The 24,724-nt window shown below is 34.9% G+C and overlaps 4 protein-coding genes across 4 annotated transcripts; 1 reads left to right on the forward strand and 3 right to left on the reverse strand.

Moving 5' to 3' along the window:
* Window positions 1–973: 973 nt before the first annotated feature.
* Window positions 974–3,121, reverse strand: LOC110414273 (reticulon-like protein B3). The gene is made up of 5 exons (XM_021425371.2): window positions 2,739–3,121; window positions 1,948–2,128; window positions 1,723–1,864; window positions 1,437–1,506; window positions 974–1,343 (listed from the first exon to the last, which is right to left on the reverse strand). Exons 1-5 carry the CDS (start codon window positions 2,917–2,919, stop codon window positions 1,174–1,176), a joined length of 744 nt encoding a protein of 247 aa, XP_021281046.1. The 5' UTR covers window positions 2,920–3,121; the 3' UTR covers window positions 974–1,173.
* A 6,200-nt stretch (window positions 3,122–9,321) lies between these two features.
* MAKR5 (membrane-associated kinase regulator) lies at window positions 9,322–11,352 on the forward strand. Its single transcript, XM_021427151.2, has 3 exons — window positions 9,322–10,722; window positions 10,813–10,881; window positions 10,989–11,352. Exons 1-3 carry the CDS (start codon window positions 9,705–9,707, stop codon window positions 11,087–11,089), a joined length of 1,188 nt encoding a protein of 395 aa, XP_021282826.1. The 5' UTR covers window positions 9,322–9,704; the 3' UTR covers window positions 11,090–11,352.
* Window positions 11,353–15,091: 3,739 nt separating this feature from the next.
* Window positions 15,092–16,121, reverse strand: LOC110422120 (late embryogenesis abundant protein At1g64065-like). Its single transcript, XM_021435910.2, has one exon. The coding sequence runs from the start codon at window positions 15,965–15,967 to the stop codon at window positions 15,323–15,325; it is 645 nt and encodes a 214-aa protein (XP_021291585.1). The 5' UTR covers window positions 15,968–16,121; the 3' UTR covers window positions 15,092–15,322.
* A 3,140-nt stretch (window positions 16,122–19,261) lies between these two features.
* LOC110423957 (late embryogenesis abundant protein At1g64065-like) lies at window positions 19,262–20,093 on the reverse strand. Its single transcript, XM_021438404.1, has one exon. It carries the CDS (start codon window positions 20,026–20,028, stop codon window positions 19,423–19,425), a length of 606 nt encoding a protein of 201 aa, XP_021294079.1. The 5' UTR covers window positions 20,029–20,093; the 3' UTR covers window positions 19,262–19,422.
* Between the last annotated feature and the right edge of the window lie 4,631 nt (window positions 20,094–24,724).

Consider the following 24,724-nt stretch of genomic DNA (forward strand, 5'->3'; position numbering starts at 1 on the left):
AAACCTTCTGAATACTTTTTCAGTAATTTTTCTACATAATTTTAGTAATATAAAATTACTAATATATATAAGTTACTGTAATTTTATATATCTTTTAAATATTTTTTCAATAACGTTATATGTGATTTTAATAACTTAAATTAATGAAATATTACATACATGATACTGAAATTCTACATATTTCTTCAGCCTTTGAAATTTTTTTTTTAATCAAAACAACATAATTTACTATTGGTATAAGTAATTTAAGTTGTTGAAATAATCTAAGTTACTGAAATTTCAGATACCCCTTAAATACTTTTTCAGTAACTCTAAATGAGATTTTAATGACTTGAATTACTTAAACTTTACATACATATTACTGAAATTTTTAGTAATTATTTAGCCTTTCGGAATACCTTTTTAATAAACTTTTATCTCACTCCAGTAACTTAAACTACTGAACTATTACCAACCAGGTTGTCGAAATTTTAAATACTTCTACTGAAACATTACATGAATAGTTTTATAGTTTTTAAAGTACTTTCCAATAACTTGCTATGTAGTTCTAGTAATTTAAAGTTACTGCAATATACATACATATTATTGAAAATTTTTAAATATTTTTTAAATGTTTTTCAACGCCGATTTTAATAACTTAAATTTCTGAAATATTGCATACACTGTCACTGAAATTTGATGTAAATTTTTTTAACCTTTAAAATATTTTTTCAATAACTTTTTAATTGATTTTAGTAACATAAATTATCGAAATATTACACATAAGTTACCATATTGTAAACAAGCAATCCAACTTCAAAACTCATGAAGGAAACCACACTTCAAATTGGAACTGATGTCAAAAGGTTGCAATGAATTTGCACTAAGCTGGCCAACAATTTCCCATCATTAGGAAAATTATCAAAGTCAAACACCAATAATAATTCTAATAATAATAATAATAATAATTACTATAATAACAACTCCAAAAGCATTCTTATAATTGTAATTATAATTCCATATAAATTATCCGCAAAAGGTTCTTGTAATTATTAAATTAAATTCAACTACACTAGATTTTAGAAAAAAAGAAGCAAAAGCATGTGATCTAAAGCTAAGGATGTGTGCATCTATATTATAAAGAAGAAACTGGGACTCGAGGATATATAGAAAAACCTAATGGCTTCATGTCTTCTAATCTTTCTTCTTCTCTTTCAATGGCCCTTTAGGAATCTTACTCAGAACCTTCTCATCAAATACAGCATACTGCTTCTTGATCTCAATTATTGCCTTCTCAGAAAATGAATCGACCTGGTCCTCATATATCTCATAAAACACCGGCACAGTGTGTAGCAAAACAAATACTGTAAAAAATTTAATTTGGTCAGTTATAAAAGCCAAAAAAAGATAAAAGCATCTTCTATCTAATTGCATGAGAACATAATCAAATTCCTTACCTATGTAGAACAGTGTCAAGAAGTTACAACAATTGCCCACGAGTGACACAGCCCATAATCCAACAATAACCTAGAGAACATAACAGAAAAGCAATGCCTAGTAAGTAAGCAAACATGGCGCGGCGACTATAACTAGTTCATTTTATACTTGTGGTGGCTTTTTTCTAAAAGCGGAAATGTATTGGCTAGAATGGTTCACTGCTTTTGTGTTAAAGCAAGTCTAGCCATATCCATAACCAAAGAAGCAAAGAAGTGCTAGAAGAAAGCAAGGCAAATCTTAACATACACCAAGAAACTTCTTTAAATCATTTCCAGATGCAATATCCCGGACAACATCCAGAGCTCGGTTAATTTCAATTCTTAGCGCAGATGCAACTTCAAGGACACACTTTTCGGGAAGTACAACTTCTGGAATGTTCGGTGGAGACCTTCATACAAGGCAAGGTTAAGTTACAATAAAGCTTGATCAGGCAATCGCAAGGACAAAATGAAGAATGTTTGAAAACCTTACTTGTTGATAAAGGTAGAGGCATTGGACCATAGGAAAAGTATTGCTAAAGAGAGTATCAATATATGGCAAAACAGAGTGATTAAATGGTATTCAAGCATTTCAAAGAGAATCCACAATGCTGTTGCACCACCAAGCACACCCGTGGAAATTTTCTTGTCCCTCCATAGAAAGACATCAGCAGCTGCAAAACAAGTTCTAATTAAGACAAAAGATGATAATAAACAATGGAAACAGCTTCTTCTGCCCAAAGCTTTTTCTAAGAATTAATGACTTGAGGAATGGAAAAATACATAGAAAACTAATGTATCATAATGTATGAAAGCTTTATCTTACTTTCAAAGAAGATTCATCTGTAATATTATACTATAAACAAATCAACAAAACTTCCCGTGAAATAAAGAACAGATTCAAAACTATTGATGATGCATTCACGATTCACAAATTTCATAAACAGGGAAAAAAATTATATACTTAAAAATAAACAGAATTTCGCTGAAATCATCACTTGGAAGGATTTCGCATCTGGACTAAATCAAACACGTACTCAAAATCAGAACATGAATCAACTAGCATTGGATCTGATCGAAATAAATTACATTAACAACTCCATGATCGAAAAAAGTCACGTAAAATCAATTAATAAAACAGAGCATGCCATTAAATGCAACCAAATGACATCCATTTAAACGACCAAACATCGCATAAACAATTGATAAATAGCTTCGCACAACCTACGTAGATTAAAATGGTAAATCCAAACAGATAGATTAAAACTTAAATATTGTGAATACGTTTTCCGGCGCCTAAGACATGGTGAATTGGTTTCTCTCTGCCAAAGAGGCGATAAACTTTGGACTTGAGAGCGTCAGCGTGGAAGGGCTTGTCGTCGTCGGAGTCTGAGGACGATGAGGAGGCGTCACCGTGGATCTCCTCGGCGACCTTCTCCACCAGCTTCTCTTCGTGCTCCGCCATTGGATCTCTATGAGTTGGGTCGTGCGAAACGAGGGTGTATCGGATTTTGCAGTGCGAAAGAACAGTCGATGACGCAATCCGAGGCGTTTAAATTTGTAGCGTTGGAGTGGAACTGGGAATCCGAAGCTTAGGCTCGGACTAGGACGAGGACGAGCCTTGTACCGCAAAACGAGGAAAGTGCAGGCTCCTGTATTTAGACTATTTTGAGTTATTATCTATAACAGCCAATGTGATTACTGTGCCGTGCCTGCCAATTTTTTTTTGTCCTGCCTAATTTTGATTGCCATTTTAATGTTTTTAAGTTTTTAACATATGGTAAATTTGTAAATAATGATCTAATATCAAACAAAATGATCACATTATCATTAAAAATTAAAATTTAAAATATAAGATTGCAATAAATAAACTATTATATTTTTTTATAAAAAATTTTAACAATTTGAAAGATTTACTCCTAAATATCAGGGCCAATACTCAACAGCCTATGAATGTTCTTTTTCGGGAAATTGAATTGTTTATCTTATGTTAAAGAAAATTACTTTATATACGACAGTAGTAACTCGTAATGGATCAAGCTGTCACTTTACAACATTGAAGAGGGTAAACATATTTACCCTTCATCAATTCGTGAATTACCGGTTGGTTGGTTAGTTACAAAACCGGAGTCTGGAAGTTGACGCCGTCATTTGTCGTTTATTTTTACGTCGACCCAAAGTTCTCCGCCCCGAGATGTAAAAACGTGGCATTCTGTGAATGGCGGGTGCTACTATGAGCAGTTGAGGATTGCACGGACTCAAGTAAGAAGATCTCTCACGAGACGACACGTGGGAGTAGGAAGGCTCCCCGTTGATAGCGCCAGATGTTCGGTTGGCCAACGAACCTCCTCGTCCTTCCGCACTTTCCGTGCGTTGGGTCCCCTCCCAACGCTGAACGTCCCTCTTTTTATTTTATTCCTTTTATTTTTAAAGGTAATTACTAATAATTTACAGTTAGATTATACAATTAGTCTCTATATTAAGTAAAAAGTATAAATTTAATTCATGTATAATAATTTATATAAATTTAATTTTTTACTTTATTAATTTGTTAATTTTATTTCTTATCACTAACATCCATAAATTTGATTGTTAATATACTGACGTGGCATTTTGATCAAGTTGACTTGATATTTTGACTAAGCTAATATAGTATAGATAGAGATGACATGGCAAGATGTTTATCTAGTAAAAAAATCTTAACTCTCCACATGAGTTTAATAGAGAAATTAAGAAAAAAAAAACTCTAACTCTCAATTAAAAATTAGATGAGATTGCAACAAAGGCTTTTGTATTAACTAGTTAAATTTTCAATGAAAAATTACTAATTCAAAACTAGTTGAATCTTCAAAAAGAAAACTTATTATTATTTTTATCTTCAATTTCAAATTTAAAAGCAGTTTTTTTAAAAAAAGAAATCAAAATTCTAGATACATTTTATTGTTTAAAAATAACTCTTACAAATTACATCACTTCTATATCCATCTAAAATTGTAAATTAATTGAACATTCTTATACCAAGTAAATGTTTATTATGTTAGCATTATGCCACTTTATCTCTATTAGTACTATGTTAGCTAGGTCAAAATGCCACATCAATATACTTAATTGCCAAATTTAACAGTAATAGGGTTAGAAATTAAAATTAACAAATTGATAAAGTATAAGTATTTAATTCACACAAATTATTATATAAGGACTAAATTTAAACTTGTTGCATGGAATAAGGGCTAATTGCATAATTTAACTATGATCGATTATAAATTGACTTGACAACAATAAATACAGTATTATTAGTTATAGAATCAAATTAACTTTTTTATATATATATATATATATATTGGTTTGGATCATTAGGTAGCCTGTGTCTGTGTATGTAATGTATACATATATGCAATGACAGAGTCAAAGCACCACCTCTCAATTTCTATTTTTTTTTATTATATGTTTAAAATTTGAGACATATAGATCATAAGTTTATATAATTAGTATTTAACTGCTCTTTATGTAAAATCCTATTACATATATGTTGATACCACATTTCATAGACACAGTTTTTTTTTGGTTGAAAATTTCAAAAACTCAATTTTCCAATTAATAAAAGTAAAATTTTATTAATAACTTTAATTTAATTTTGTGCTATAGTATAGTTTAAAAATAAAATAAAAATAAAACTACAAATTTAAATTTTACATAAAAAAATACTAGTAGTAGTACTGTGTGTGCAATGCAAAAGCTAATAGTAAAAGCATGAATAGTCTAAGTTCAAAAATGGAAAAACCCCCGATTTCATAATTTACTCCTAAAAAGAAACTTCGATTTTACTCCCTTTGGGTTCTTCTAAGGAGAATGTGAGAGGATAATTACGAATCTGTTCTTCGAAAAAAACTACATTTATAGTGTTAAATGCAATAAAAACCTTTCCATCTAGATAAGTTGATTAACCCGTATATATTTTAGGATATATGCTTGAAACATGTATTAGTATTTATGGTTTGTCATGGGAAAGGATGCTTCCTTTCTCCCATAACTTTAGGAAGTCTGATTAATTTTGATTGATTTAAACTGTTTTCTAATTTTTTTTTCTTAATTAAACAGACCAATCTGTCACATTCAGTTGCTTACTGAGCCATAACTTCTCCCTCAAAATTTTGTATTATTCTGGATTTTGGGCCCTAGGTTGTAGGTTGTCTATGCTATCGAAGATGGCATCCTCTCCAAGCTGTAGCCTGCCCATTTGCTTCACATTTCTGATCTTCATCCCAGAAGTCTTCCTTAAAAATACCATTCTTCAACCATCCAGAGAATCAATCAAAATGCACCGAGAGAATTCAAAGCAGAAACCAATGTTTGCTAATGGAGATGATCATCCTCTAATCAGCATCGTGCGCAGCAACACATCAATTCCTGAACACTGCCTCAGATGTTCTATTCTAATCCTCGAAGCAAGCGACAGACATCAGACGCCTCGGCAGTGTATCAATTGACTGTGCTTTGTATCAGTCCTTGGCTTTGGGCAAACATTTCTACAGATACCATGCTTCCGATGCGACCGAAACGCACGTTGAAGAATTTCCCAACAAGTATAGAATTATATATAACAATTATCAAGCATTGGATTCCCTGGCACTAAATCTTTACCAAGACTCAGAGCTTCAAGTTAGGGCGTCACAGGATGCTCATTATATGTGCATCGATCTAAGAAGTGGAGCCAGTCTTCCAAATGATTTAGCTTCAAGCTTGTACCATTTTGAAGCCTCTGCTTCCGCATCTCCTGATGGTATCCACCAAATTTAGAGCTTTTTCTTATGCTTTTCCTTGCTACAAAACATTTTGACTAATGAAGCATATTAGCAATGAGTTAAGCACCCACATCTTTTTATTTTACTTTTATTTCTTGTTTCTTTATGGATAGAATGCTTTCACTTTCCAAATAGTCTCATATAAGCAAATATAAACTTCACATTTCAAGAGAATTTTCACCTGAAGACCTAGTTGGGAAAACAGAGAAGAGAGGTAACAGATCAAGGTAGTGCGAACTATACCAAGTTGGAAATATTTGTGATGAGGTGATGATGGCTTGCAACTCCATGGATGAACCGACTAAACACAAACCAAAACTCCGCAGATTAAGCAATGTTAGTAATACTCGTGCTTTACCCTAGACGACAATATTTTTTAGTACTCAAAATCTCGTTCCAGAGAGCATCTGCAAGGCCCAAAAGAGTTGGGACGAGCCAGAGTGAAATGGCACCTTTAGCTAATGACCCATTAGGCAACTACTCCGTATGTCGCCCATCAGCAGTCTTGAGAACCAATTCATCCTCCGTCCAAAGACAACATGATCTTCTTTCAATATCAGAAGAGTTTTTAAAAGCAAACCTCTTAATCGACAGCAAACATAAAGACCCCACGTTGTCGCCAACAAAATTCACAGAATTCCCTAAAGCAACAAGAAGAGCAGCCAACATTTCTGAATTTTTTAAGAGGCGTGAGAGCTTTATACACCAAACCCACAAACCAAAGAGAAGTACAAAAATCCATGGTGGGCTACTGCGTGGAAAATGGAATTCAGATGGAGAACACTAGAATAGAATGATCTAACTGTGATGACAACAAGGGTAAATGGCAATGATGATGGTGGGGAACAATACTTCTCCACCCAAAAGACAAAGAAAGCATTAAAAAAAAATTCCCAACTTGCAGGTTACCATCATGATTTAGGGCGCAGAATCTTGCAACTCATGACAATTATGCCATGGCATGAACAAAATATGCATGGTGATTCTTGTAGAATATGTGTACATATGGAAAACATGAGTTTGAGGATGTATATATAATAATACAATGATGCAATGCATATGTAGACAGAATCAGCCTAATCTTTTTGCTTTCTATCAAAAAAATTAGTTGGTCAGCTAAAGCTTAAGCAGGACAAGGTCTCAAATAGCCGTCGTGCAAGCCATAAACACGGTATGGAACTTTTAGGACTAATAATGAAGTATTACAAAACATAGAACTAGTTTATGAATGTGATAGATCATGATAGTTATCCGTCATATAAGGAAAAAAAGTTCATGGGAAGCAGCCGAGAAATGAACATTGCTTATGTTATCAAAGTTTCAATTTTTAACTTGATCGAAGCACAATTTTAATCCGTAACTATGTGGATGGATCATAATGCCACTTTTTCTTTTTGTTTGCTTACTGAAAAAACAGAAACGGTACATAGGATACTGTCCAAGGGAGCTAGAAAATTATGTGCCTAATGTGCTTTTAGTTTGGCATAAAATATGCTACTACTTTATATTTGCATCTTAAAAAGAAAAAGAAGTGCTACTCCAAAGTTATATGCTTAAGGTTACTTTTGTTTCTTTTGGGCTAGGAGCTTCTCCTTTCATTATGACTTTCACTGTAAACAAGGGCTAAGGGACCCCAAAACCCTCCTCAGCGAGTCAAACCTTTTGTGGTCAGACTTGGACCCTTTGCCCCGGCTCCAGAATGTAGAGTTGGACCTCTTCAAAGGTGCCTAGGCTCCCGAAGCATTACTGCTACACATGCGTGCCCACAGCTACAGCCTGCCTTTGCCTTGTAAAATAACCCAATGTCTGACCTAGCAGATCTTTTAAGACCATGTGGAAAAGTAGAGTACTCTCTCGTTTCTAGCAAAGAGCTTACGTTTCCCTCTTCTTTTTTGAGTCTTTTCTTTTTGGCCCTTTGGCCTTTTCCCTTCCATTTTTTTTTTCCTTTTTCTCCTCTTTTTGGAAGTTTCCCGTCTCTCTCGTAATGTCTTCTGCAACATAATCCCCGTCAAACTACCTCTGCCAGGACGGAGCTTTCACTCTTTTCAGCTTTCACGCGCCTCCCTCTGGCGTGCCCATCCTGCCTTTCCATTTCGCACTAAATTATCCGCCTTCAATTTAATCCTTGAGTCAAGTGCACTCGTTTTCCTGCCCACGTTGAAACAGACATTTGCATGTTTTAGTGTATGCATTTTAACTGCTTTTGCCTAAAATGTGCTGATCTTTGTCAGATTAAAAGTGGAAACGAAGTTCAAACTCTTCGAACAAAACTCACGAGTTGAATTAGTATCTACAATTCTGATGTCTTAGTATTCTTTGTGGAAGATAGTCCAACATATTTGAAGCATATGGTTTGCTTGTTTGAATAGGGCCATGGAAGGTGGAATTTGACAAACAAAGCACCAACCATATTTCAAACAATTTTGGCTGACTTAGACTTTGATTAAAATAGTGGTAGCTTAGTTTTAATTTCCGACACTGCTCCAAAATTTTAGAAAACTTGAGTTGACTTGAAAGCCCACCCTACAAAAATGCAAACAATATAATCCCTTCCTTCTTTGAATTCCTTTACCCATCACGTTTGACGTAAACGTATTTAAAAAATAAGGGTCAGATAAATATAGCTAGTGCTTAATGTAATTATTAAAAGAAGCAGAGACGAGACCATGGCTACTGGGCTTGCTCATATGTACCTAAAATAATACTAGAAAATTTGAAAGAAATAAAAGAAGCAGCAAATAATTTCATGGAGATGAGAAATTTTTGTGATTTTCACAATCTATATAGGAATGGAATAATATGTCCAAAGGCAGATGTAGCGTGCAGAGTTAAACCTCAGCGTGACAGAGTGGAGGACAGCGCGTGGGGCAAATGTAAACCCAGGATTCAAAAATTTTGTGTGAAGTCTACAGAAAGAGGTAAAAAGGCTGTCTCCAATGCCTGCAAGTCTGAATTTGTAACAGTAAAATATCTGTATTTCTGTATCGTAGTCTAAAACTATAAACTTTTTACAGAGTAATTGCCATTTGAAATAGTCTATTTCTAATGCTCAATTGCTCTCAATCAAGATTTCTCTCTCTCTCTCTCTCTCTCGCAAGGTCCGTCACGTGCTCTACCTGTATATCCACGCAAACAATTCCTTTGTAAATAAAAACAACCTAAGCTACAAACTAAACACTGTTCAAAAGCAAAGCTCTCTCTCTCTCTCTCTCTCGTAAAAGTGAAATAAAAAGCTTACCTCACTCTGTGCTCCCCCTGAAACACCATTTTCAATTTCTGTCAACACACCCATCAAACCGAGTGCAAAGGGTCTCTCTTTTTTAGTTTTATCTCAGGAGAGAGCTAAACTACTCCTCCCCTATAAAAGAAACAAAACCATAAAGGTCACACTCGTCTCTCAAGATTCTTTCTGCTTCTTCTTCGTCTCTCTCTTTCTCTCTCCAGAACCATGGATGCTCTCAATTTTCTCAGGTTTTGGAAACCTAGCTATGGCGCTCATAAAGAGAACCAAAACCAACCTTGTTATGGAAACAGCGGTACCGCCGAGGTTCCAAAGTCTTTTGTTGTTTCAGATCATGAGTTGGATGAAGGGGAGGACTCTTTCATCGACTTGGAGCTTCCTTTGCATGAGTTTGACAACAAGGGAGATCTCCACAACAACAACAGTGAAGAGAACGGTGTCAGAGCCAAGAAAAGATATGACCCCAAAGAAGATAGAGTACTCCAGGAATCGGCTAAGAATGTTGGTGATAAAGACCTCGACTTGCCGCAGCAAACTCGTTCCTTGTCTCCTAACGATCACTTCTCCAAAAGAAAGATCATGCCCATTGAGCCAAGCTCTAAGCCTCAGTCTCCCATAGCCCTGTTAAAATCGGCTCCGAAATTCCGGGTCTTTACTCTCAAGAAGTCAAAGTCAATGGCAAATGCTAATACTTACAGAGCTGAGAAAACTGAGTTCATCGGTATTTCTATGGAGACCCCAAAGCGTGAGAACCAAGGCAGCAGCAAGCATTTGAAAGTAACATTCAAAATAGAAGAGTCTCCGAACCTCCCAATTTTCACCAGAGAAAATAGTTTGAGAAAGACAAAAGGCAGAACGGAGGACTCGTTATCAGACGATTCCTCAAAGAGATTATCAAAAGATCTGATACAAAAATACTTGAATATAATCAAGCCATTGTACGTAAAAGTCTCCAAAAGGAACAGTCAAAGTGACAAGACAAAAGCCTCGGCCGACTTATCAATATCATCTCCAGCTGCTTCTCCGGCTACGGTATATTCCCTGAAGGAGAAGCAAGGGAATCTTTCAACAGGGGTTAGAGGGGTTTGCAAGCACTTGGGGAAGAGCAGATCAGCCTCGGCTGCAGCATCGCCAATTAGTAGGAGAGACGATTCGTTGCTACTGCAACATGATGGGATCCAAAGCGCCATTTTGCATTGCAAGAGATCTTTCAATTCATCAAGAGGTAATAATTATAGTCATTAATTTTGTTTTAAGCTAATCATAATCTTTGGGTTTACTTTGGAATATGATTCTTAGCTTGTTTTGGTAGCAGAATCTTCATGGTTGTTGAGATGTACAAGTGATTCTTCACAAGGGAAGTTAAGCAATGCATCATCGACAGGTATGGTTTCCCTGTTTATAATTTCATTAGTATGTGCACTAATTATTGACTTAAAAATCTTGACATCTACTTATTAAGTTCTAATTGAACTTTTGTGTTTCCCTCAGATTCTTCTCTTTTGTCACGAGTTACAAGCAATTCTTCATACGAGAAACTGATGGATTCCTCAAGAATGTCCAGCGAAGAAGGAAATGTTTTCAGCACATGAAGTACTAGAACACGCGGGAAAAAAATGTTGTTAATCAAAGCTATAGAAAGAAAACATTTGGATAGAGACTATGATTTTTATTATCAGGATGATGTAAAAAACATTAAAGAGAAAAAAAGGAGAAAAAAAAAAGGAATTCAGGGAGGCTAGGATTGTTGTTTGATTGTTTAGCTATGATGAGCAGTGAGTAGGGTACGTTCACTTGTAAAGTTGTGTCATTATGAAAAATTTGAAAGAAACTCTGATTTGGATTTTTTTTGTTATGTGACCCTGTGTGGCTCGTATCTCTGCAGTAAAGCATTATCCGACCTTTGAAAGGTGAGCTGTTCATGTCAAAGATGTGAGCATTTCTGGATTTGAAGGACCTGAAATGACTTAACAGTTTTTCCCACTTTATTCCTTCTTTCATTTTCTTGGGTGATTATGCTCTTTCCTGGACAACTGGTAGTTTCTGGTGGGAATTTGGTGGAAAAGGGGGAGAAGTGGGACAAAGGATGGAATGGGAATATTAACTAGTCTGATGGTCACTGAATTCTTACAATATAAAAAATATAGCTGCTTCAAATTTTTAAATTAACGGCAATGTCGATTCACACCCATGAAATTTAGGTAGGAAAAACGGGAAACCAAAGCCATTGATATTTTCAACCTTGGATCTTTGTGTTAAAACACTCTTAAAAAGAAAGGGTCCATAGCATGATATCTCTGCAGTTTCATCCTGCTTTAAAAAAGTACTTTTTGAACGGTAAGAAAGCAGTTCACTGGTATAGAGTTAAAGTCTAATATCATTTCATTTCAAAAGTAAAAGGCACAGTCATTGAAGCAGATGCTCTTCTGAGTCTCCCTCTGGCTGGCCATCCTATATGCAGATGGTATGTTGAATATTCAATCTGCCTGCCCTGTGCGGCAGCAGGAAACTGCCAATAAAGTTCCCCTGTGCCAAGTATACTCTCAATGTATTCTTGTACCATTGAAGTGGAAAGTTTTATGCCTCTGTCCACTGCATCCTTGGTCTTATTCAGATCTGATATACTCGTTGGTATGGTTCCTCAGAAAGCAAGCCACTGTGATCATACCCTGGACAATTGTTTCCCACAAGTTCTTTGTCTATATTCTGAATTTTCCTATCCAACCTCCACAAACGCAGCTGGGGTCTCACTCAGAAGTCAGAGCAATCATTCATTTCTCATCTATGATTCAATTTGTCCATTTAGTAGTTGGCAGATCTACCTATTTCATCATTTCTTCTACTTGGGTTTCTAGTAAGTTGTTGTAAGACCGAATTCAGTATGGGATAATTTGTGGATTCACATTCAAAGTTGTATTCATGAATTTAAAATCTCACGATCAATGAACATTTTATGTAGAAGGTAGACCCTAGGCTTATCTAAGAAAAAGAGAAAAAGAAAAAGGTCAGAAAAGCAGAAGATTACACTAAATGACAAGGAAATGAGACCGAAAAGTAAAAAAATCAATGCACCTCCTTACTGCTATGTAGTTCATTCAGTATTGGAAAATGACCTGTAAGATTTTGTAAAAGTATTGTTTCAGCCGTAGCTATATACACTTAATTTGCAATGTTAAAGAAAGGTAACCATAGACAAGAAATAGGAGCAAAACTCTGTAGCATGATATATCGCAATGCGACATCCAAACTAGACTAGAGACATAATGAATTGGGTATTTGAATCAGTGAAGTTTGAAATTTCAATAAAGAAGGTGGTAATTTTGTTTGGAGTCATAAATGAATCGAGGACCAAGTTCTGTGTGCAGCAGCAAGTAAACCAAAATTTTCAAGGCACACCATCATAATGACAGGAAAAGCTAAAATGACCACAAAAACAAAGCGTCCAACCCCTCATTTGCAGACTCCCACAGTGCACCACAAAATAGCTTTGGTCCCCTTCTGACAGGGTAATAGTGTCGGCCCCTATTTCACACAGTCAAGACCCACAAGCCAAGACCATTGTAAATGGACACCGCTTGTATTAAAGACTCTGTAAGCTTTTCTCCTCCAGCTTATTGCCTATCAGTTGCCTTCAATTGTTCGACATCTTCAAGTGTATTAGAATCACCTTGATGGATGGTCAGTAGAGATATTTGAGGAATTCTATAGAAAAAGTAATTAAATCGCGATTTACAGTGTTCATCCCCCACGACCAACCTAGCTAGGAGTGACATGCTTTTGACCTCGAATTTTACCCTCGCTCTCAAAATTGGATCTGAACTTGACCAAGCCAATGTTCTTCAAGGGATTTACGTATCTAACTTTTTAGGCTAATTGATTAAGAACAACACATTCATGTTTCTTCTTTTTCGCCACCAACAAAAGCGAACAGTGATTGGGGTTTTTAGAAAAGGTTTCTACTCCACTTTCAACTTTAACCTCAGCAGCTGAACTTGAAATCTAGATTGTTCATCAGACGGAGTTGATATCACCAGAGCAACAGGTCATCCACAAAAAGGATTAGTTAACGTCACAGTTGACAAAGATGACTAATGAGGAGGGGTTCAGTGCACCAAGACAGACAAACCATGGAATAGCGGTAAGGGTAACAACTTAGGACAAGAGCCAAATTAATTTCTTTCTCTCAAAGAGAGAGGAAAAGTGCAAAACTGCGCAATCAGGAGGAGACATTAGACAACAGAAAACCGGCACTGCATAAGAATTCGTACAAGGACCATAAATTTGCCTTGTTTCTTCCGCAGATCATGTGTCTCTCTCTGCTCTTGAATCTTGGTGTAATAGTAGGTGCCGTTTAACAGCACTTGCATTAGGCCACGATCGATGTTGGTAATTTGGGATCCCGATGGACCCATGTTCTCAACACTAGCATCCTTGTTAGGAAACATAACAGCCTCTGGAAACATGACATTATGATATACTTTATGTCCTCTTTTCATCCTTTCTGGGCCGAAGAATTGCTGAGGAAAAGGTTAAATGAGCATTGGTGGGCATGGGTTAGGCCCATTTAGTTGACCAAAGGACCAATCGTTTTCTTCCTCTTTTCTTTTTTAAGACCTTTTCTCCTATTTGGTATAGAAATTAAAATCCAGGACCGACGGTAATAATAACAGTATTAAGCTTATCCTCTCTTGTAGAGGCAAACGAAATGATCAATCGATCATTCATCATAGTACCTGATTTTTATATATTTTGACAAGAAGGTTGGAGATTGTGTATAAGAATTTCAAGATTTAAAACGTCAATAATTAATTGAGTAGATGAAAATTCGTTTAATTGTAAGATCATTTTGCAAATTAATTAAAGGAAAGAAATAAGTAGTGATTTTACCTACACTTTGTTTAAATAAAAAAAAATTATAAAAATGTCTACATACTATTTCTTTATATTTTATAACACACAAGAAATGGGCAGGAATAAATAAGGTTTTAATATGATATTATTCAGTTTTTTATAATTTTCCAAAATAAAAAAAAAAACAAAAAGAGAAAATAGAAACCTTTAATTGAATTTTGATTATCAGGAATACGATTAAGATTGACTCCCTATGTGGGGTAACATGACAAAAACTTGAAGCATCAAAAAGTATAAAAAAGACAGTCAGCATAGATGGCGGTCAACTGTTGAGTTGAAAAGTGCACAAGAAGACTAAAAACAAAGGTCCCAGCGTGTTCCAAATGCAAATGCAACGAATGCTTTGTGATTGAGATTTGAGAATAACACATTTGAAAGCAAAAGAGCGCTTAAGTCCCATCATCTAGAAAGGCTAGAAATTCTGCTAATTATTTTTTAGTGCTCACTCCCCTGTCCCTCTTAAGCCTCCCAATGGTCCAAACTTTTGAAATTCTTGGCACAATAATATTTTTCCAATTTCCAGCCCTCATCTTATCCCATTTGATGGGTTACGGCTTCACGGACTCCATTTTCAACCATCCTGGACTGTTATTATCATTATTAGTTTTGAATTTTAAGGACATTATTAGTTATGATTTTTTTAATATAAAAAGGTGCATTCAGTGTATTAATACTATTTAAAGTGACAGAAGATTTTAATATATTATTATTATTGCTATTTTCATGAAAACCATGAAACAAAAAAAAAAAATAGACACGCGAGAGACTATAATTACATCAACAAACATATATGTCTTCCTTGGCGTAAAAGGAAAATAAAAGACAAACAGACACAATATTACCAAGAAAGTGAAAAGGAAAACAAAATAGCAGGGGCAAAAATGGAAATCCATAACCTAAAACAGCGGAGCATATCATTTGCATACAATATTTCCGAGTGTTCTTGTGTCAATGGCAACGTCCATGGTACAACTCATTTGGGTAGACTTCTTCTTCTTGATCACCTTCATGAGATGAATCTTCCCATCCAACTTTGAAGAGCTGGTGAGGGTTAGAACCCCGGCGCTAATATCTCTTCCCAACTCATTAGTGTTTGGCAAACCGTTGGAGCTCAACTCCACCACAACATCTACCTTTTTCGTCGATCTAGCCCTGGCTCGAGCCTTCTGAATAGTGGCCTGGCCAACCGTTATGCCCCTGTACGCGAACGTGACAGAACCACCTTCATATTTATAGTGACCAAAGTTTGTGTTCTTTACCGTGAATTGAGTATCCATTCGCAAATCAAACGAAGGGGAAGCCTCGGTTCCAACGTTGAAAGTTGCAAATGAACCTGACCGCACCCGGAACTTCGGGTTTCTGATGCGCATAACCGTTAAGGCAAAAAGCAATATGATTCCGGTTTGGAACACAGCAAATAATACAATATACAATAGGCACTTCATTCGCTTCTTTTTCTTTAGCTCTTTCGAGTGAGCCGCGACAGACTCTTCGTCACTTCGTTCATGGCCATTGGCAGCCGGTGCCAAAGGATATGGGGATTGACTCTTCGCCTCCATGGTTTTTTGTATGCTAATTCACAAGCTGAGAAAAATTTTCCAAGCCCTTAATAGATTGAAGAATGAGATGACAAATGTGGGCTTCTTGGCAAAGTATTTATAGCCTGATAAATGATGGTACATCTAGATGGATTTGAGTATTTGGTAGAGGAAATTAGCAAACACTTGGGTTGGAAAAAAGGTACTAAAGGACACCTCTTCTTGTACTATTAAACAAACGCGTTAGGTGTGTAGGCGGGCTTGAAACCTTGCGTCTTTGGCTTACCACTTATGTTGCTATTGGATTAATACCTCGCAAGAAAGTGATTGATTTTTTTCTTATTTTTCTCGCTTTAATAGTAGTAGAAACTTCTACTGAGAAAATCATGATTCATGGGTAGACCATCTAAAGAGAACCAGTAACAGCCCAATCGCATAGCACCATTCCAAGGAAATATATATATATATATATATATATATATATCTTGCAAGCGCTATAGTAGACACCATTTCTTATTATTTCTTCATTTCGAAAGGAAACCTTTAATACTAACATTTTTTTTTCATTTCCGGTTAACACGTATGGTAAATTTTTTTTACAATTTTTAGATTATAGAAAACTAGTAAACATTATAATAAAAGAGAAAATTATGAGAAATGGTCATTCTCATAAGTCTATTTTAGAAACATCCTTCAATATAAAATTAATTATTTTTACAAAATTTTAGTCATAAAATGATAAAAATATACTTAAAATCATTTCAAACAAATTAAATGCGTTCAACTTTTCTCTCCACCATTTGTTTACTATACACTTTATTCTGTTGTGCTTCTCATTTCTCTCTCTCATCATTCGACTTTTTCTAATTTTACCACTATCATTATCTTTTTATTTATTTCTCGTCATCTTACCATATCGTTGTCAACTAAAATGCATGATATGGAGGGTAACAAAATATTTTTGGATTTATTAGTTTACATTTACAAAACCCTCTATCGTGTATCTATAGACCAAAAAGTATGATATTGTAAGTAACAACAGATTCTTGAGTTTATTGGTATTAAGTTTTTCAATGATTCAAATATGGTAAATATGCCTTGGTGTGTAATATAAGTAGGAAAAAGGAAACTTTGATGTGTAATATGTATTGACATGTAACATTTGGTGTTGAAGCTTTGACTTCGACATGTAACATCTAGTGTTGAAACTAGTGACGAAATTAGATTTTCATGTTTGAAGGGACAAAAATAAGAAATTCAATGCTTGTAAGAGCAAAATTATATTTTAAAAAAAAAATGGTGAGTAAAACTATAAAATTTGAAAAAAAAAAACAAAGAACAATTATTAATTTTAAAATTTTAAGGGGGTGAGGACCCCTAATAGCTTCCCTCCCTTCACTTCTGACTGAAGCTTTAACCTTAACGTATAACATATGATGTTGAAGCTTTGACTTTGGTAAGTAACATTTGTTATTAAAATTTTGGTATGTAACATCTTCTGCTTTGGTCTTGAAATTTTGATCTCAGCATGTAAAATCTCATGTTAAAGTTTTGATCTTGGTGTATAGCATCTTCTGCTGAAGTAGGTAACATCTGCTTAGGCTTACCATGTCATTTTGTTTTTTTTTTCTTTTATTAAGCATAACAAGTAACTTACTATTTTATATTTCACTACAATATAAACTTTTTAAGTTAAAAGGTGTAACAACTTTTTTTTAACTGTAATAAAATTTTTTTGAACATGACACGTATTAACAACATTTTTTAAATATAGCATGTAACTTGTTTTTTATCTTTATATTTCATTAGAATATAAATTCTTAGAATTAAACGCTTTCACAACAAAGATAAAATTTAAAAGAAAAAAAATTGATATGAAAATGAAGATATATTAAAGAATTATTCAACGTTAAGTTATTGTTGAGATGAAATAAATTTACGTAAAAAAATATTATCTAAAATCTTTTAATTTGAATAATTAACTTTTAAGTTATTTAATTTATTACATTTTTTCTTATCATAGAAAAAAATTTTATGTAATAATTTTTTTTCAATATGATATATAACACATAAACTTAAATATGAAAAAATTTCATTAAAAATAATTTTATCTATAAAATTTCTTTATTAAAAAAATTATTTTCAAAAACACTTTATCTTTAAAGTTAGAAAAAAAAATCGTCCTTGCATAAAGTCTTAAACATTATAAAACATTACGCAACTTGTCACGTTCACTGGTATTGTTTTTGGAGCATTTGTACGTTTTGATGATTGTTTGGACCCACAAGGGGGCCCATGCTTTTCAAACTAACTACGAATTCAATAATTCCGCCATGCTTAAAATATAGCCTCCCTCAACGGTTCAACACATTAAAGAAAAGCCAACGGCTTACCAAACTAACGTCTTCATCTAGAAGCCGGAAAGTGCTGTGTTTATTGTTTCAAACAAGAAAGGAAAATGCCACGAACGAGGCAGCGATGCCCTTCTCTTCTAACATTTGCGTGTTGAGATTCTTAACGATGTTTTATTATATTCATATGTTATACCCTATAGTACAGTACGTTAAGGTTAATTTTCTGGATTAATTCGTTAGTTTAATATATAACGTATTACCTTGAACTCTTCCCACTCTCTTTATTCTAATTTCTGTCCTTAATTAGCTCGGTCAATTCCCTTTTAACTCTTTCATTATTTTCTTTCTTTTGTTTCCTTAAAGTAACTAATTAGACAATAACATAGTAGCAGTCATACCTTGGAAAATTTTAAGTTGAAATCTTTCCTTCCAATTTAACCATGTAAAAGAGTTCCATGAACAGACTAAAACAGGGGAGATTCAAGAATGGGAGGTTTTTTTTTTTTTTTTTCTTTTTTTTAATCGAAGTGAAGAAGTGCTGTAGATAAAACTTCACTTAATTAAATTACCATCTTTTCTATCCAAAGCACCACCTTTCCATTGGTTGTTTAAAGTTTTTGATGTCTGGAAATGAGAAATAAAAATTCTTGTTAAGTTGCTTATATCACTGAACAAAATTTTGATGATTATTGAATGGCTTACAAGTTTTTGGGTAAATAAAGAGATTCGCCACCTTTGTTTACTAAGTCGGACTCTTAGAACTGTAAGCTTTATCAGAAACCCCTTTTTCAGAGTTTTCAATGAATATGTGAGATTAGATTATCCATTGCACTGCTGGATCGAGGAGGTAAGCTATCTTATTTTACAAACAATTACTATTTAGTGTCAACAAATAATAAGTCAGTCACAAGTTATAGTAAAATAAATAATCTCATATATAAATCAATAAAGTCATAAAACGAATACAAATAGGGAGAAAAATACATATGATATAAGCTGTAATGCTGTGTGCATATCAGCTTGACGAATACTGAATCTTAAAAAAAATGCTTGACAAATACTGTAAAATAAAACAACCATATTCCAATAATCAAGCATTCACGCATAGATCAGCTCGATACTTTATTGGCACTTAATATCTTGAATAGCTCTGCTCGCCAAATTAACTGTCACGGTGCAGTTCATTTGTGCAGACTTCTTCTTCTTGATCAGTTTCATCAAATGCACTTTCCCGCTCAATTTGGTGTGGCTGGTCAGGGTCAAAAACCCAGAGTTAATGTCACTTGCCAAGTTTGAATTAGCCAGTATGTTGTTTGAATTCAAGTCCACGGTTACATTCATCTTTTTTGTGGATCTAGCCTTGGCTCTTCCCTTTGCAACGAATGCCTCCCCAACTTGAACACCGCTATAATCAAACGAAATGGTGGTGTTATCAAATTTGAAGTGACCGAAATTTGTGTTCTTGACAGCAACTTCAGCATTGAATTTCATGTTGAAAGAAGGAGAGTTTGGGGTTGAGGTGTAGGCAATATCCTCAACTGTGATAGAGCGCACCCTGAACTTGGGATTTTTGATGCGCATCACCGTAAGTGAAAAGACCAATATGACTATAGTCTGGAAGACGACGAAAGCAGCGGCATATGCAAACAATTTCATGCGTTTCTTTCGCTTGAGCTCTGCAGCAGACTCCATGTCTATATTTTTCTGTTGGTAATTCTGCTCTGCCATTGCTATATTCTCGATTGTTGTCAGAAGGGACTCTTTTTCTCTTCCAATTGGGTCTTTTGAGTGCTTCAGTGGATGTGAAAGAGGGTTTGGTGAGGATTGAGAGCTCGGTGTGAACCGTATATATAGTTGTTGCTTGCATAAGTTTCAAAGACTAGTTCATGGGACAAAAGTTCCTTGCTTGAAAATGTATTAGCCAAGTTCCCAAGCGTGTCCAGATTAAGGGCTATAGTTCAAGTAGAAGGTTCTGTCGTTATTATATTCTAAAACAATTGGAAAAGTCACAAACCAGAATCCACACCTAACTAGACTGGAGGGCTACTGATCACACCGTCTATCAAACTTTGGCAAAGAACAGTTCAAATCCTCCTGTGTTTATAATACTATTTTTGATCGACTAGCAAATACTTATATTTTAATATCAGACCAAAAATATTCCAGATTGTATTTGTTCATGAAAATTCGAAAAAAAAAATTTGTTCCTGCGCAGGGATATGCAGTGAGATCAGTATAGTAAAACTCGAGGGATCCTGTGTTATGTTCTGGCTCGCCCAAATTAAAACATGATACAGGTCAAAAATATGCTTGCTATTATTTTCCTGGCATGATTCATTGCGTAGGTTTTGAATACTATACTCAATACAAATTCTTGTGATTGTGCATAAGCGTGACTATCACGTTCAAACAACAAAAATCATGAATATATTGTAGTAGTACAGAAAAGGCTTTCTACATCTTAGCATTCTACTTTTGCACTATTATCATTATTCACTACTAAAAATTCTTCATGAACTAATATTTTTGTACCTGACCCACATTGAAGTCGACAATGGTATACTCCCAATTCTACTTTTACTTGAGCTAGTATAGTCAAGTATCCGAGACAGTGATACTCTTTGTCATCCTTTATGCCCCAAGAAAGAGAAATTGGAGCTAGAACGCAGCTCCATCGCACTTTGGTGGTCCATTGTTTCAGGTGTATCTAGCATTTACATGTTTGGGCATTGATATCAATTTATTTTCTTCTATTCCCTGGTCTCTCTCTTGACTTCATAATAAAAAGCAAAGCTCATTCCATTATGTTGTCTTCAAAGAAGGAAATAAAATTGTTGTGGCCAAATTAAAGTGTCCATTTCAGGAATCGTGACTTCCCCTAGTTTCTTCTCTTCTTTTTTTCAATAACAAGTATATTCTGGTTTAACAAGCATGGGAGAGTTGCAACCTTTGAAGAATAGTAGTAATTTTCCAGGGTACAAGGAGGACCGAAATTATGGACCTTAACCCATCAATGGTTAGTTGAAAAATTAAGGTGCAAACAGCATTTCCCCCGAACTAAAGCAGCCTTTTGAAGACCTTGCTATCTTAATTTAACGCTTGGATGCTGGAAGACCCTGCATCTTACTCAATAATCATGCAGCAGCTTCCAGGAAGATTCACTAAAACAAGGGAAACAGTAAATGGTTTCCCAAAATAAAAGGACCGTGTGGAAAATGGTCATGTAAAAAATATGAGATCAGACTGTGCCACTTGAACGCGCTTGAGCAAACTTGACCATATTTTTTTTCACTTTACAGAAGCTTCGGATGTTTGAGAAACATGTACACTAAATGATGGCGTTTCTCCTCTTCTGCTTGCCATGACAGAACAGAAGTTTCGGCTACTACACTCCAATCTCATGTTGTGAATCTGTGAAAGCTGAAATCTGAGTAGGCCTAAAGTCAAAATCTCAGAGCTCTCGACGCGTTTGAAAGCGTCTGATATGTGCTATGGCATTCTCACGCCCTATCACTTAATTGAGAGAATTTTCTAGGAAGGTGTTTGTATGAAATGTCAAGTGTCAAAGTATGCTTACGTACGAGTCCCACTTCGACTCCATGATCATATCCTTCGCATCCCTCAAAAGTTTCAGATTAGCAGGTTGCTTTGGTTTAAATTTAAAAGAAGTTCTCATCATCATGGCTAAAAGCGATGTAGAGTCTGCACTCTGCCCTGGAGCATTTAAAATTAAGAACGCAAGCGAAAAGAATGCTCTGGTTAGCTGCTTTTGTTGTCTTCCGGGCTGTGATCATTCTGGTCTTTGCAGTTACAATGATGCGTATCAAAAATCCAAAATTCTGGGTTGACTCTGCTGCGGTTGAGGACCTCCAACCCCATCATTTAACATGAAATTTATCGCCCGATTGCCTATAAGAAGAACTTACAAAATTTTGATCGGTACAAATTTGAAGTAGCAACTGTTACTTTGGCAAGGGCAAGAGCAAGATCCACAAAAAAATAAAAAAAAGGGTGAACGTGCTGTTGTGAAAGATTCAAACTCAGGCAATGTTCACACAACCTGCAGCCAGTCCAACTAGAATGGTAAAGTGCGTCTGATGAAAGTGATCAAGAAGAAGAAAATCTGCGGAGATGAACTGCACTATGACAGTTGATTTGGCAGAAGAAATTGTGCAGATATAAATCGCAATTTGCCAGGCTTGATGCTACTTTATGTATTGATACAATTAATGATATAAACTATACTGCATTAGTTTTATATATTTTAAACAATGTTCAAATCCTATGAGCTGAAACGTAAGTCAATTTGTAAATGGATATCAAGAAACTGACTTAACGTTGTCCTATTGGCACTGGAATATTTGCATTATGGGAAATTTTTTTCTTTGGTATTCAAGTTTATCTCCATATATACTTGGATTGTAAATAAATTTTGGAGAGAAGTTTCTTCTATGACGTAAAGTGAATTATTTATGGGACTAAGGTCTTGTAGGCATTCATAACAAATATTTTGAATAATATAGACTTACGAATTGTATGGCCAACCAAAATTTGCCAAAGACTAAAACATAAAAAAAAAAATTTATATATACACTTGAGTATTTATCTCATTAATTAGTGTATAATCTCATGTTTAAAGAATAAGGTTCAATTTTTTTTTCCAAATTCAAAAAAAAAAATTATAGATTTCTATTATTTCTTTTAATTAAGAAGATGTTAAACTTAATTCATTAGTTACACATACAAAATAAAAACTGCTTACTTTTTTAAACCATTGAAAAGAAGATAATAAAGGAATAAATGTATACTTGAAAATTTTTTATTTTTTAAAAGAAGTTTATATAAATTTAACGTGCAACCAATCAAAATTAAAGCCAACTTGGCAAGCAATCATTCTTGGGCTTCACCTATTCCAAACTTAAAACCAAACGAACCCAATTTGAATGGATGTCCCAATTATTTAAATTCCAAAATACTAAAAAATGAGCGGCCCAAAACTTGAATATCAAGTGACCCGAATACATCTAATATAACCTAAGCTACACAGTCCGCCAAGGTTGGCGAAATAGTTGACTTCTAGTCGAAATGAATTGAGATAATTTATCTAAAACCTTACCCAATTCACTGGAATAGTTAACAATCTGAACTCAAGGTAGTCCAAGCTTAGGGATCAAAGGGGTGAGGGGAACAAGTGAGTTGAAGGGCTGTGGGAAGGGAGGAGCGAGGCTGGAGCTGTGTTGAGGGTGTTTTAGGGATCAAAGCGGGTACCCTGCAAAGCGGAGGGGCTGTGTGGAGTGGGTGGCCGAGGTGTGGTGAGTATGGGAAAAGCAAATGGCAGAGGGGTTTTGGAAGGACAGTGGGACTTCATGAGGAGGCCGTGCGTGGTCGGGTCTGTTCTGGCGGCTCGAAGCTTGATTGCATAGGTCTTGCCCTGTGGATTTTGTGTGTAGAGAAGAATTCTCTGTTCTTTGCTTGTTTCGAGCTACTATGGTGGCATGGTTATTGGTTTCTTTTGTTGTAAGTTGGTCCATAGTCTGTGTTCATATACGTCAATGTTTATATGCTCCCCTGTTTTTTGTTTCGGCTTCTGGCGATCCGCTTTTGAAAGCGAATTGATGTATGGGGCGCAGTGGACATGTAAGAGTGGGGTGAAAGATGTTTCTACATCTCCTATAGAGGTGGAATAGGAACCAAGTATTGTACAGCTTTGGAGCCCATAACCAGCCCCTATACTGGTTTAAGGGCATTTATTCTTTTTTTGACAAAAAGGTAGTCCAAGCTAAAATAGCAAAATCTCAAACCCAAAAATTGATTATGCTTCAATTTGATTTTTCTGTTTATTTCCCCAATGCAAACATCTCGAATTCTGGATCTCTACAAAACAGAAAGCAAAACAAAGAGATAAGGGTTTCAATGCCAGACATAATCTGTCATTTCGAAGCGAAATCGTGTAACAGGAGATAAGGAGCCATGGAAGCCATAATATCAATTTTATTTTCCTTTCTTTCTGCTCTTGGGTTTTGAAATTGAAGGTTGTAATTTTTTTTTCTTAAGCTCATTGCGTTAATTCTCTTCAATTCTTTTTTCTTTCTTTATCAATTTCCATTTTTTTTCATTTACACTAACAAAATTTTTATATGCCAATTTCTTAAAATTTATATGACTAAATCTTGCATATGAACTAAGCATTCGAGTACTTAATTTATTAGTTAGTATATAAACTCTTATTTAAAAATAAAATTCGAATTCTATTTCTCTAATGAATTGTGAAAAGTTTCCATTTTCTTTTTGGTTATATAGTCACTAACTCACCATAAACTGCTTTAGGTTTTATTGCTCTGAGTTGAATGACTTGGATTAATCTGGAAAAGTAAGCAAGAAAACAGATGCATACATGGCGCTTCCTTTACACTTTGTTATAATG

The sequence above is a fragment of the Theobroma umbraticum genome, unplaced genomic scaffold (assembly GCF_002168275.2).
Source record: "Theobroma umbraticum cultivar Fairchild unplaced genomic scaffold, ASM216827v3 scaffold_30.0, whole genome shotgun sequence".
NCBI lineage: Eukaryota > Viridiplantae > Streptophyta > Magnoliopsida > Malvales > Malvaceae > Theobroma > Theobroma umbraticum.

What these genes read in the sequence shown, in the direction of transcription:
- LOC110414273 (XM_021425371.2), bottom strand. Translation starts at nt 2,919, where the DNA reads ATGGCGGAGCACGAAGAGAAGCTGGTGGAGAAGGTCGCCGAGGAGATC. An exon ending in TGTCTTAGGCGCCGGAAAAC is followed by an intron (nt 2,129 to 2,738) that starts GTATTCACAATA and finishes CTTGTTTTGCAG; the next exon opens with CTGCTGATGTCTTTCTATGG. An exon ending in GCCTCTACCTTTATCAACAA is followed by an intron (nt 1,865 to 1,947) that starts GTAAGGTTTTCA and finishes CCTTGTATGAAG; the next exon opens with GTCTCCACCGAACATTCCAG.
- LOC110423957 (XM_021438404.1), bottom strand. Translation starts at nt 20,028, where the DNA reads ATGGCAGAGCAGAATTACCAACAGAAAAATATAGACATGGAGTCTGCT.
- MAKR5 (XM_021427151.2), top strand. Translation starts at nt 9,705, where the DNA reads ATGGATGCTCTCAATTTTCTCAGGTTTTGGAAACCTAGCTATGGCGCT. An exon ending in ATCTTTCAATTCATCAAGAG is followed by an intron (nt 10,723 to 10,812) that starts GTAATAATTATA and finishes TTTTGGTAGCAG; the next exon opens with AATCTTCATGGTTGTTGAGA. An exon ending in AAGCAATGCATCATCGACAG is followed by an intron (nt 10,882 to 10,988) that starts GTATGGTTTCCC and finishes TGTTTCCCTCAG; the next exon opens with ATTCTTCTCTTTTGTCACGA.
- LOC110422120 (XM_021435910.2), bottom strand. Translation starts at nt 15,967, where the DNA reads ATGGAGGCGAAGAGTCAATCCCCATATCCTTTGGCACCGGCTGCCAAT.